The 13,169-nt window shown below is 41.0% G+C and overlaps 2 protein-coding genes and 1 non-coding gene across 6 annotated transcripts in view; 1 reads left to right on the forward strand and 2 right to left on the reverse strand.

Annotated features, from left to right (window-relative positions):
* LOC103705736 (probable cyclic nucleotide-gated ion channel 6) overlaps window positions 1-1,294 on the reverse strand; it is a 30,971-nt gene extending 29,677 nt beyond the window's left edge. For 2 of the 4 annotated variants that reach the window (XM_008789577.3, XM_008789575.3), the window contains exons 1-2: window positions 1,074-1,294; window positions 931-994 (exon numbers count right to left, since the gene is read on the reverse strand). The gene's annotated coding sequence lies outside the window, so the exon portion shown is untranslated. The remainder of the gene's footprint in view (window positions 1-930; window positions 995-1,073) is intronic. The other 2 variants (XM_008789578.3, XM_008789576.3) reach the window with 1 other exon arrangement.
* Window positions 1,295-2,473: 1,179 nt separating this feature from the next.
* Window positions 2,474-11,580, forward strand: LOC103705737. Its single transcript, XM_017842403.3, is given in 8 exon segments — window positions 2,474-2,555; window positions 8,601-8,981; window positions 9,122-9,183; window positions 9,285-9,333; window positions 9,336-9,462; window positions 10,613-10,721; window positions 10,856-10,979; window positions 10,982-11,580. Coding segments are annotated over 8 exon segments (1,113 nt in total). The 3' UTR covers window positions 11,161-11,580.
* Window positions 11,581-12,435: 855 nt separating this feature from the next.
* LOC113462050 lies at window positions 12,436-12,627 on the reverse strand. The gene has a single exon (XR_003384282.2). It is a non-coding gene; the product is annotated as a U2 spliceosomal RNA (small nuclear RNA).
* Between the last annotated feature and the right edge of the window lie 542 nt (window positions 12,628-13,169).

A 13,169-nucleotide genomic window follows, 5' to 3' on the forward strand; every position in this document is an offset into this window, starting at 1 on the left:
GAATAAGAAGAAGAATCGTCTTGCACATGACATAAAAAAGCAACCCTTAAAAGGAAAAGAAGAAAGCAACCAGAAATTTAAATAGATGAAAGTGAAAGGTCAGGTGCTTTGCGAACCTCCAACTTGTAATCAATTTGAAATGGCAGATTTGCCTAGTCGACGGTTGTATTAAAAAGGAAATTAGCAAGTTCTTTTTCCATTTTTTCATGAAATCGAGAGGGAACGATATCACAAACATGATGATGTTGAGAACAAGAAGCAAAAATTACGGCCAAAAGGAAAAGTTGTTCTTACCACCCATCCAGCCAACCCCCATTATTATCCCAACCCCTTGCCTCATGCATGCGTTCTGCTAATAAGGTGAAGTAGATCAACAGAAGAGAATAGAATAGAAAAGGCACCACATGTAAGACAACGAATCTCGACCCAAACATGAACAACCTAAATGAACCAAACCCCACATCAAAACCATTTAACGGAAGATCAGGTCATTTTCCTAAAGTGATTCCCTGCAGCCATCAGTAGAAATCAGAGGGCGATGTTGCGCCTCGTTGTCATTGGAAATAGTATGCAGATATGCGAAAGCATCATTTTGACAAATTGCATCAATGTGTCAATCAGAACATAAATCATCCAGACTTCATACGCCGCGATCTGGTCTAATTGAGAGGTCTAAATGAGTCGCTCTCACGCATGCATTAGATGCCTTGTTTACAAAATTAAAATATAACATTATTACTTTCCACAATAGGCGCTTCGAATTATATTCGAAGAAAAGAAGAGAATCTAGTAGGGATCTAAAAGACAGCGAACCCCTTCCCAATCTCCATTTACTTTCCCCTTCCCTCAAATCTTTGAATGCCTCAAATTAAGAAAATTTAAAATTAGAGAAACAAGAAGAAAGGGTCATCTAGGCTTCATGAGCGGGACCTTTTTATGGGGGATGATGCTTTCTTGATTGAGCGCGAACTCAGGAGAAACGATCACGGGTGATCTAAAAGAAAGAAGAAATTAAAGTCTCACAAAAAAAAAAGAAATTAAAGGAAAAGAAAAAAAGGTAGATTAATCCTTACCTTGCTACCAACCGATCATCGGAAGAGATTCTGGAAGCAAATCTCCTCCCTTCTTCTCGATTCCTCTCGGATACCAGATTGAATCGAGATGTGCGAGTATGGATGTGGGGAAGAGGGGGATGGAACGGCTCCCTCCGAGCGGTCTTTAACTTCTCCCACAGACCCGCAAGAAAGTATAGAAAGCCGACATCGATGAGAAAGCGTATGCCGGCGAAAAACATTTACAAGATAAGTCATGCTGCGGACCAATTATCCGCAGCCCAAATCTAGTGCCAACCGTACGTTATTACTGCACAAATTGTCTAATACCGTATGGTTATATTGGTGTTAAGTTGGCGGTTCGGATCGGGCCTTTCGCACGAAGGATAATCTTAGCCTTTCCCGCACGCAAGCCCACCGGATCGCTAAACTTTTAGATGATTATACGGAGAAAAGGCTCGGACCCGAAGGGACGTACTAATCAAAATGAATAGCGGATGTGTCCGAACCAAGATGCGTTATCTCGCGAGAGTCTTTATTTGTACTATTTTATTATTATATAATATATTTGGTACGAAAGTTTGTTCTACGTAGCGATAGTTGGTATATTTTTTATATCATATCACCATCGAACCAATACGGTGCGATATATTTTGTACCATTTAATTCGGTACAATATGGCATTCTTAGTCTAGAAATCTTATTTATGAGAGCACATCAGCAGCAGCTTCTCCAAGAAAAGATCTGCATTTTTTCTTCCAAGCTTCTAATTTTGACTCGTTTGGTTGACGGAAGTAGAGAGAGGAGAGAGAGAAAAAAAAAAAAAAAAAAAAGCCTGATTAGAGTTTTTAAAATAAAAAATAAAAAATAAAAAATAGTATTTTTATGTCTATTAATGAACCGAGTTGCTCGGACTCAACTCGGTAAAAGCTCGGCTCGAGCTCGGCCCGTTGGTTAAACGAGTCCGAACCTAAAAGGAAGCCCGTTTAAATCCGAGCTCGAGCCCGAGCAGCTCACAAGCCCGTTTTGGGGCTCGCGACTTCACTGCCTGGTATCAAGCACGGAGCAGACCGAGCCAGTTCCGCACGGCTTTGGATTTGGTTTTCCGAGTAGAAGAGGCCATGCCGCCATGGTTCCTCTCCGAGGTGGGCTCCAGCTTCTGGTCCTCGTTGAAGAGGGCGAACATGCAGACGGTCCAGATCCACCTGTGACCGCCGCGGCATCCCGGCGTTCCCTGACAGCACACGCCGCACGCCGTCCCCGGCCCCCTGTCTCATTCACATTCCCCCTTCGACGGCCACCCCGTGTCAGAGACCACGACTTTAACGTCGCTTGTACTTGAGGGCGGACATGGCCATGAACATAGCCCCACTGCACTCTCCCATCTCCCGCACCCCTCAGCCTAGCCAAGGTAGGATGTAATGGCGTCTTCGGCCGTGTCTGCGGCCGACGCCGTGCCGATGGTGTTCGTAGCCGAAGCCGACGGCCGCCGCACGCGGCGAAGTGAGTCCCTCTTCTCCTTTTTTTTTCTTTTTTTTTCTTTCTTTCTTCCCTTCTTTATTTCTTTCTTTTTTTTCTTCTCTCTCCCACCCGCCCATCCCATCCCCTCGTCGCCATTCCAAAGCTCGGGCTCACGCTCGGCCCGAGCGGCTCGGGTCCGGGCAAACGGACTTTACTAGCCCGAGCCTTTGTTGTGCCTACCGAGCTCGAGCCCGAGCCTAAAATTTTGTGGGCCGAGCCGAGCCGAGCCCGAGGAGGTCGGGCTTGGCTCGGCTCGTTAACAGCCCTAAGTATTTTTATGAAAATCAGATTTTCATATTTCATGAAAAAGAAAAATCTATGAGAAATATGGAAAAACTATTTCCTACTAGTTGGAAACTGAAATTTTTTTTTTTTTCAAAACTATTCTTGAACAATCAAAATCCATTGATAAGGTCATTCCCTTTATTAAGATGTAATAGATATTCATATTTTTTTAAAAAAATAAATGCTCGACCAACCATAAGTTACTCTGAATGTATTACTTTCTATAATCACCAAATATGACAAAACTATTTTTGTTGATATTATATTGTTGGCCCAGATAGACAACCCAAGGGGGGGGGGTGAATTGGGTTTTTAAATTAACTTAGCTAATTAAAACTTTGTGGATGATTAACTAAATACTATAGCCAGTATTTAATTAAAGCTAAGTGCTGTGAGTAATGTGTGGGGAAGAAGATGAGAGACATGCACTACAAACACAAAGTTTTATAGTGGTTCGGAGCTAACCCTTGCTCCTACGTCCACTCCCCAAGTCTCACTTGGAATTTCACTATAACCCCTTGGATTACAGCCGGTTGTTTTGCAAGCTCACAACCGAACTTGTTGTTTTACGAGCTCACAACGAACTCGGTCGGTTTTTCAGGCTCACCGACTAGAACCAACCCCCGATTGTTTTTCCGGCTCACAATTCAAACCTTACACTCGTTGGTTTTAAACCGGCTCACCAACCAACCTTAATCCCCTTGATTCAATCCCCCGATTGAATCAAGTAAATACACGAGATAGAAGAAAACAGAAAATAGGCTTCTCAAAAAGCAGATTTAAAACAATATAATCGTAAAGGAGTTAGAAGCCCTCAAACGCTTTTAAGATGTGGAAGAGGTGGGCTTCTGGAATCCGGTCTCCTCTTGAAAGAGTGATCGACTTGAAGCAGGAGAGGAAGCTTTGAATGCTGGGAAGATGTTGGGTGGAGGCAGTAAATGCAGATCTCCCTTTTTCTCGTTGAAGAGCACTTAGAGAGCTTGAAGACTTGAATGCTAGGATGGAATGTGTGTCTCTGCTTTGCTACAGTCTTCTGTGGCTATTTAAGCCAACCCCCACGGAAAACTAGCCGTTACTCTGGCTTTTTTCTGGCCGTTCTGCACACTCTGCGCAGCTGACAATGTGACCGTTGGTGGGTTGGAGTCGACTCGCGCGATCAGGAGTCGACTCGGCTGTAGCAGAGTCGACTCGAGCCTTTTCCGGAGTCGACTCGGCAACTGTTCCCAGTTTGAATTAAAGTTGCGTCTTGACTGGGAGTCGACTCGTCTGACCCGGAGTCGACTCGCCAACTTCTGGCGCTGACCTGGCATTTTGGAGTCGGCTCATCCTCTGTAGTCCGTGGATCCAAATTTGAATTTTGTCCACTCGAGTCGACTCGACTGGTCCTGGGAAGTCGACTCGAATCTCAGAGCCCGACTCCCGATTTCTTGTCTTTTGGCTCATCCAGTCTTGGAGTCGACTCGAACTTCCTTGGAGTCGACTCGGCTCTCAGTTTTCGAAAGTTGGTCTTCCTGCCTTTTGACGTGAAGCTTGTCTTGGAGTCGACTCGAGCTGTCTGGGAGTCGACTCGAATCTCAGAGGCAGTAACATGGTCTTCTGTCTGTCGATGGTCGCACAGTCTCGGAGTCACTCGCGTACTGCGGGAGTCGACTCGAATCTCAGGAGTCCATAAAACGCTCTCGTGACTTTTCTGTGTGTACCGCTGGGAGTCGACTCGCGTTCCACTGGAGTCGACTCGAATCTCAGACCTGAAAACTGCTCTTCTGTCCTTGTGTCTGTTTTCATCGGAGTCGACTCGTACTGATCAGGAGTCGACTCGAGCTCGTGCCAGTGACCTGATACGCTTGGAGTCGACTCGGAAACTCGGGAGTCGACTCGTATCTCAGACATTGGGTTCATGCAGACTTCTTAACTTATCCAAAATGCTATGAACCAAGTCTAGAGACACTTGGACAGGATTTTCACTGAAACACTCAATTGAATTCATTAGTAATCACAAGATATACTCCATGCTTTGAGCTCATCAAAATCAAACGGGGTTTTAATCGATCACTCCACATATTCCCAGGAATCAATTTTTTAGTAAAATATTCTAATGAAAAAAAATTCTTTCCACAAACCAAATGAATTCTAAATAATAGAAGATCATCGAACGATGAAAGATGTTCAAACAAGAGGTTTCAAGTATTATGTTTTTGTTACACAAGAAGATAGACAATAGGATATTTTCCGCACCTCACCATTGATGAGGATCAAAAGATAGTTTTCGATAAATCAAATAAATTAAACCATTCTAGCAAAAATACATTTATAAAAAATTTAAAAATAAAATATTTAATATTAAGCCTAAAGATCTATAGTACAATTTATATTGTAGTTAAGGCGGCAAATGGATCGGATGACTTGTGACCCTATCCGACCTGAATTTTAGGATCCGTAGTTCGGATCGGGTCCTAAAATTGAATCCTGATTATTTTCTGGGTCGGGTCCAGGTTTACTGGATGGACCCGACCCGAATGAACCTGAAGAGGGAGAGAGAGAGGAAAAAAAAAGCAAAAGAGAGTTTGTGTGTGTGTGTGTGGTGTGTGTGTGTGTGTGTGTGGTGTGTGTGTGGTGGTAATATTGGTCGTTTTTAAGTGAATTTATGGCGGGTTTTCAAAGCAGACGAGGAGGGAAAGCTTTGCACCAAAAAAAAAAAAAAAGAAAAAAAAGAAAAGCCTCTAAGGGGACTTAGGGGAGTAAGATCCAAGGGTGGAAGGATAGCAACAAGCATAGCTTCATAAAATCCAAAGGAACCTCGGCCCGTCAGGATTCCCTCTCGATCTATTTACACTGTTGATACCTCTGGTGTTTGGGCAGCTGGCTTTTCTTTTTTTTCCTTCTGTTTTTTGGTTTTTGTTTCTTTAAACTTTTGAAGGGAGAAAGTGAGGAACACTGAACTGAATATGGGTCATGTGCCAATTTTCTGCAATGGAATTGGATTTTGGAAGAGGGTCTGGGATTTTTTTTGCCCTCGTGAGAGGGGAGCTGGGAGACACCAAGTTCCGTCCAATCAGTCATATAGATAAAAAGTAGTGTGATACGAAATTTGGCTTGTAGACCGACTTAGTAAGTCATGGGTCATACTGATTGGAGGTCAATTGCAAGTTTTTCAAGTCATGGGTCAACCAGCACCTCATAATTATGATATGAGCAAATTAGATTTGTCTAAATTCTTTCTCAAAAGCACAAAAAAAAAATGGACCCAATTCGGACCCAAACCTAACCCGATTTGGATCCGGATCTGAACCCGACCCGATCCGATCTTCAATCAGGTCGGATCTGGATCCAAAATTAGGACCTGAACAAAAAATCGGATAGAATCAGGGTCACTCAGGACCGACCTGATCCGACCCATTTGCACCCCGAGTTGTAGTATGGTTGGTATGTAAGCCATCGCACAATTAAGTGTATCATTAGCTTTTCTGTATCTAAAGATCTTTTTTAAGAATGATGGAATAAGTAACATCCTGACAGGGGAAATGAATAGATGAAAAGTGCGGAAACCAAAAATTCTCTGCTCAACTTTGAAACCGGCTTGGAAAAGGCCATTTTGATATGCACTAGAATAGATCGATACATGATTCAATAGTAGCATAGCTACCATTTGTTTAGGAATTGTGATGTAAGGCGGATATATTGACGTGATTCTGTTGATTCTGTCGTTCTAAAAACTTGGAATAGAATTATCCTATACTGATTTTTTCAAATGCAATTCAAGCTTTATACAATGCTACCTCTTCTCCTCTAATGATATACATTATGCATTGCACAATGAAACTTGCTGATATAGAAAACATTCTTTGTTATGTGTTTCAAAACCGAGCACAGCCCGGTCAACCAACCAAAACCTACCACAAAGCATTTGAATTGGTAATTAAAACCTGCCATATGGCAAGCCTAGAAGCGGTGTGGCTAACTTCAAATTTCAAAACCCCTCCTACAGCTGGCGACATCTCAGCTGTAATCTCAAATGGTCTTTGAAATCACTCCAGCCAAATGGAAAGATGCAATCCACATCTAAAACGCCAGCATCTGATTTTCGGCAAGTGCGATAGCCTACCAATCCTGACCGACCCACGTGCCCAAATTCCTGGGCGACAATAAGTTCGCTTTTGCCTATACAATCCACTCTCCTGAAAGTTTTTCATGTAAGTGTTCGCATGTCATTATAGATCTCAGATAGCCGCCTCTGTTCTTTGAACATCGTATTGATTTAGGTTTTGGAGGATCTCCACCGGATATACTCCAATAAAAAGACTTTTTCATCGTTGTTGTTTTAGGTCGAAGCTCGATCGCAATCCAAAACCCCAGCTACCACTGTTCACTCTGAATTACAGCCTTGCATGACCCAAATAGCTTGTCGCTAAGCATTACAACATCTCTTCTATTGGGCGCCTGAGACAGACCGTTATCAGCAAGAACACTTTGTATTCAACTTGGACAGTGCATATTTTTGATTATTGAAACAGTAGATACAATAAAATAAAGAGGGCAATTTTCATCCTGAAAGTATACATTTAAAAAACATCCCAAGAAAAGAACCCTTTCCGTTTTATTTTCATTTCTGACACCACTGCTTGTCAAACTGAATGATGTAAGCTTTGTAATTGGTGGCTGAAAGCATCATTTTACTTAATCATTTCACTCAGGGAACTGAAAAACACTGAAAATCTTTGGTTTTTAATAAAAATTGAACTATTTAATAGACTAGCTGTACAATAATTCTTGAAACAGGCCGGTACATGGGATATAGAAGAGGTATGGAAAAATTTTAAAAAAACACTATTTTCTTAGGCTATAACAGTAAATGCTTGAAACATCAACGTATCAATAATTCTTATAGCTACCGAGCATTTTGCTGTCAATATTGCACAAGTTTGAAATATTACAAGAAAGATATGAAGATCCAACAATTCCATGATAACGCAATCTCTCGGATGCTTCTTTTCAATATTCATCATAATTTTACAAAATATCTGCATAATCCATATTTATATTCTATATAAATTACTTATATATTTATATAATTATCTTTGTTCAACGATGCTAGTGTACCATAAAACTAATGAACAGATTAGATCTCCTTTCAACAAATATTAGTTCAACAAGAACATCCCAAACCTTTCACTTATCTTAAAATCTCTCTCTCTCTTGATTCAAATGACTAATTTAGTATAAACTACTAACCAAACCCAACCCCAATTTAGCTTAAGTAGAAAAAAATTCTTATAAGTTTCCTTTTTTAGACAAGCATAATTTTATGGTTTTGTTTCCATGTCTTGTCTAACTTTTTTTTTTTTTTTTGCGCTAAAACGAATGTATGATACATTATGGGCATGAACTCAACCAAAAAAGTCGAAAAATAATAGATCTCTAAGCGCACGAGATAACTCTTTCTCTCTCCTCCAAAGAGTATTCTTAAAGTGGTTGGCTATGAGACCATCTAATTTGCTGTCTCATTGGCCTCTCTATACACAAGCTTCGCCTGCAAGGCCATCCCACCATAAACCATAGCCCGGTTGTTTTTAAGCAGATCCAATTTGCTACCCCATTGATTTTTCTATACACATGCTTTGCCTGAAAGGCTATTCCACCATAGACCATAGTTCTGCGCATATGCATGAACTATTTTTGCCGTACTTTTGTTATATTTATATATTTTTTAATCTTTTTCGCAACAGGGTTATTAATATCAGTAAGTATTATTTGTGAGTGCGGCGGGTGCTTCGCTTGCTGGCTGCCCTCCAACATCGCAAAGTCACTGCGATGAGGAAGGCAGCGTCTCTACTGGCGGCGTCGATGAGATTTCCCAAGGTTCGCGGCGGTGCGCGTCCTTGCCTCCTCTCCTCCTCCACCACCTCCGCCTTCTCTCCGAACCCTCCTCCTCCACAGACTGCGGCCACCGCCACCGAGGCCTCTTCCTTCCCATTCCTTTTCTCCATGGCTTCTCCAGGCTTCTCTATCACCTCGCCCAGGCTCCTTCTACAGCCTCCTCCCCTCTCGCGCCCCACTTCGTTGCACTCTTTTCCAGCGCCACGCTCTCCCCTAGTCCTTCAGGCCCAAGAAGAGGAAAAGAATCAGGTAATTTTAGCTCTTAACATTTCTGTAGCCACTCAATCTGTTTGTTATTATTCCTCTTCTTCCCACTTCATTTGTTTAACTAAAATTTGTCTAAAAATCCCTGTTAACGTTTTCTAAAGATCACTATTACTAGTTTACAGTTGAAACAGAGGGGGAAGAATGGATTGTTGAGTGGGAAGAAGAGGAAGAAGCTGAGCCAATGGTATGTAGTGCAGAATTTTGTCTGAGTCTTGCTTGGCTTCCTATTTCATGCTTATATACGTAATTTTGTTGCTCTTCTTGTCCATTGAATGCCTTTTTTAGATTGGAGATGGAGGGGACGGCGGTGGAATCGTGCTGGGAGACGTTGGGTGGGTGAGCGGGCTCTGTCGGTTGCTCATGAGGTTCTCCAGCTCCATTTCGATGATGATATGGTCATCTTTGCGTTTAAGGTGTCTCCTAGAGGGTACATTTATGTGCGTCTGGATAAGCTTACAAACAAGTAAGATTAACTGCCATCTCATATTTATTTTCTCTTCATTGCTTGTGATTTGAATTGCTTGTGCTCTATTCTGTCTGCTTTTTTTCTCTTGCACATCTATCAGAGCTATTTGATTTTGCTCCATATCTCTGTCAAATCTCTACAGACTGGCAGTCAGTAGGATTTCAACTTGCTATGAACATGGTTTTAATATTTGCCATCATTCTCCAAGAGAATGAAGGAGAGTTAGTCCTATTCTTGCCTATTGTTTATGGTTATTTAAAATTTATGTTCAAATACAACTTAAAATTATTTATTTCTAGAACATGATTATCGAACATTGGCGATTCCTATTCCACTCAGAGATGGATGCACACCTTCTCATAGCATTGATGCTAACAACAAATAAACAAAGAAAATGGAAAAAATCAAGTGAGGTGAATTAGTGGATTTTCTAGCATTAATTCTGTGGTCCACTCCTTATGTCCACTTCATAGGATTGTCACCGACATCCACAAATCCAGACTTGTTCCAGAGCTATAAAACTATTGGGGAGGCATGAGTCTGAAGAGAGATCTGTAAAACAAAATTAGATCCATGTTGGTTCTAGTGAATGCGTCTACAATCTAGAACCATCATGACCTGACTTGGTATTAGGTAGTAGGCTAATTTTTATGAATCAAACCTAGTATGGACTTCCATACTTGATAGTTTATTCAGTATATTGCGTATAGGCAGTGCTTCATTTGTCTTTGGAATCAAGATCATTCGCTTCAATTGATTGGCCTTTCTCAAGGAGGTTATATTGATAATATTTTGAAGAGATATGGAATAGAAAAAACAATTCCTTTGAGTTCTACAAGTGCTTGGATTCTTAATAATTTAGTTACTTTCACTAACCAAAATTTATTACAACAGCAGGAGCATCTATTTTGAAGAGCTCATGATCACTAAGGTTTAATGTGAACTCTTACAGCCCCTTGAATATTTTCTATGTTGCTTTTTTATTTTTGTCTAAAGCCAGAAAAGTGGCCAAGTCCCCAAACTTAGCTCACTTTGGCTGGTTTTCTCAAACACTTAATTGTACAAATTCATTGAAAGATAGGTTCTGTTTGATTTACAAAGTTTTCTGAGACTTTCGAAAGTACCGACATTTGCCCATCGCTCTCAGATATGGGTGCCCAGCTATGGAGGAAATTGAAAATTTTAGCAGTCTTTATAAGAAGCGACTGGATGAGATTGTGGAGTGTGGGGAGATACCTTTAGATCTGGCTCTCGAGGTATGCATCAAAATTTCTTTTTCCAGAGATAATTGGTATAAAACTATGATCCAAACCCAATTTTGAGATTTTGGGCTTCTGAATACAAGATGGATTTGATATTCATATGAGCCGCATGATTGTATCTTTTTCAGGTATCATCTCCAGGCGCGGAGAGACTGCTAAAGGTACCTGAGGATTTGGACCGGTTTAAAGAGATGCCCATGAGTGTGCAATACTTGGAAGAGAATCTTGATTCCAAACACTACCAGCAAATAGATAGAGTTTCATGTTAGCGTCGATTGAGAGCGATACCGCGCACTGCGTGTGGAAACTCGCAGATGTTAAAGAGAACAGGGCTGAGGCAGGTAAAGGAAGGCCATTGAGCAGGAAGCAGAAAGAATGGAGATTACGGCTACCTTTTGAAGCAATAAAGAGGGTGAAATTTTACTTGAATTGATCGCCGAGTATTTTGGTAATTGGTCTGTGATCAGATTTGACGCATGCCTATAATGTCAGGTCTAGTGATGCTGATAGCCTTTCCATTACAAATTTTTACAGAAGAAAATCAAACTCACTTACAAGACCTGATGGTGATTTTCATCACGGCAACAATCATAGCAAGGAAGGAGGAGAGAAATCCGGACTCATCTGTGCCACTGTGCTGCATTAATGCTCGTCAATGTACTCAGTAGCCTTCCAACTGCTCATAGTTTTTGTATGAATTGGTGTCCTTGGTTTAAGGTACATGATTCTTAGTAGAGCAAGGAAGAAGAATGTAGAGAGACAACTTAGGAAGTTGGAATTACTCATGTAAACACCATAAAACTCGCAATATAAGTGAAACGCCTATGGTGAGCAACCATATTCTAGTGTTAAATTCTCTTTGGTTGATAGCTATTACACCCACCGTAAAGTGCACCACAGTAACACAATTGTGATCCTTCCGAATGCCAGCCACTAAGCTTGGGCCTTAGAAAACATAGCATCAGCTCTTTTATCATTGTCCGCCATGTATAGGTTTTTTTTTATATTAATACCCTTCTGAAAATTCAAATTTGTGCAAATATCTTTTTAAAATTATATTTATTTTTTTTCTCATAAAATACTATTTTTATAAATGCTCCTAATATAACGGTTTTCTAATACCATTAATAAAATATATTTATTTTAATAAAAATAAATTAAATTTTTGAAATTATATTTTTCCTTCATCGCGATCGTTTTATAAATCTTTTTTTTGTGCATATCTATCCATTAAGAATATTTTAATTATTTTAATTTGAAACTGTTAATTTTTAACGCATTAGATAATGTGAGTGCATGTAAAAAAAGAATAAAAAAAGAGTAGAATAGTAAAACAAGTGTTTTACGAGGATATACATGCAAATCAATTTTAGAAAGATATTCATACAAAATTTGATATTTAGAAGGATATTAGAGAAAAAATTAATATTATATAATACATAATACATTTATTATCATGACCAACTCAGGGCGGGCTTAATTTCAGTTTCCGACCTGCAGGGTTTAAAACCAGACCCAGCCCATTTTGGACACCCCAGACAAGAAAACTACCATATAATTAACAATTGGTAATGAATTACTATAACGACCCACTTACCATGGGCCTAATACAATCGGAACCTCTGGACTGATGACACCAAAATCATAAAACAAAAAATTTGTATCACATAAACAAAACAAGCGACATAAATTTTTTTTTCAGATTTGGTAGGGTGGCGCCAGGCCCGTGCTGCAGTGCAACGCATGGCGACGCGCGAGGCCCAGCGGCAAGCCACTGTGGTGGGCCCTCCCCCACAAAAAAATATTTAATATCATGGTGGGCCGATGGCCCACGTATCAGATATTAAACTGATAAGAACAGATACTACACTTGATCTTAGCCAAAAGGCGAGAAAGGTATGATCTGTGAGGAGCCCATTCCTCCCATTTTATATACCAACCTCCGTCTGAACTTCTTTCGGCGTCCGATGTGGACTAAAAAGCTAGAACTGCTCCACAAAGCCACGGGAGTGCCCGAGAAAGCTTGGGCCTCCCTGAGGTCGCCGGACATCGTACGGAATTCGTTTTTCGCCCCAAATGAGATGGGGAATTAGTCACCTCTGTCCCTTCATCTTTCTGAATTGAATCGAGGCCCGGCCCGGCTCGCGTCGTTCCAACAACCGACGGGGAGCACCTCAGTATACGATCGCGCGCAGTAACTGGGAGTCCTATTACACCTAAGGCCAACTTCCATTCACCAAACCCAGGTTCATCTCGTGTAGTGATTGTGGACTCGTAAAAATATGGAGTCGACGGTTTGAGTATCAGACGTTCCTCGAACGTGATGCTTTGATTGTCGTCTTTCGAATTAAATTTTTCCGGGGGTTCAGCCAATGACTTTTGTCTTCGATGCCTCGTCTTTAAGGCTTCGTTCCACTCCTCTTTTTCGCTCTCATCTCTGTC

Source organism: Phoenix dactylifera, chromosome 16, assembly GCF_009389715.1.
Source record: "Phoenix dactylifera cultivar Barhee BC4 chromosome 16, palm_55x_up_171113_PBpolish2nd_filt_p, whole genome shotgun sequence".
In the NCBI taxonomy this organism is placed as follows: Eukaryota; Viridiplantae; Streptophyta; class Magnoliopsida; order Arecales; family Arecaceae; genus Phoenix; species Phoenix dactylifera.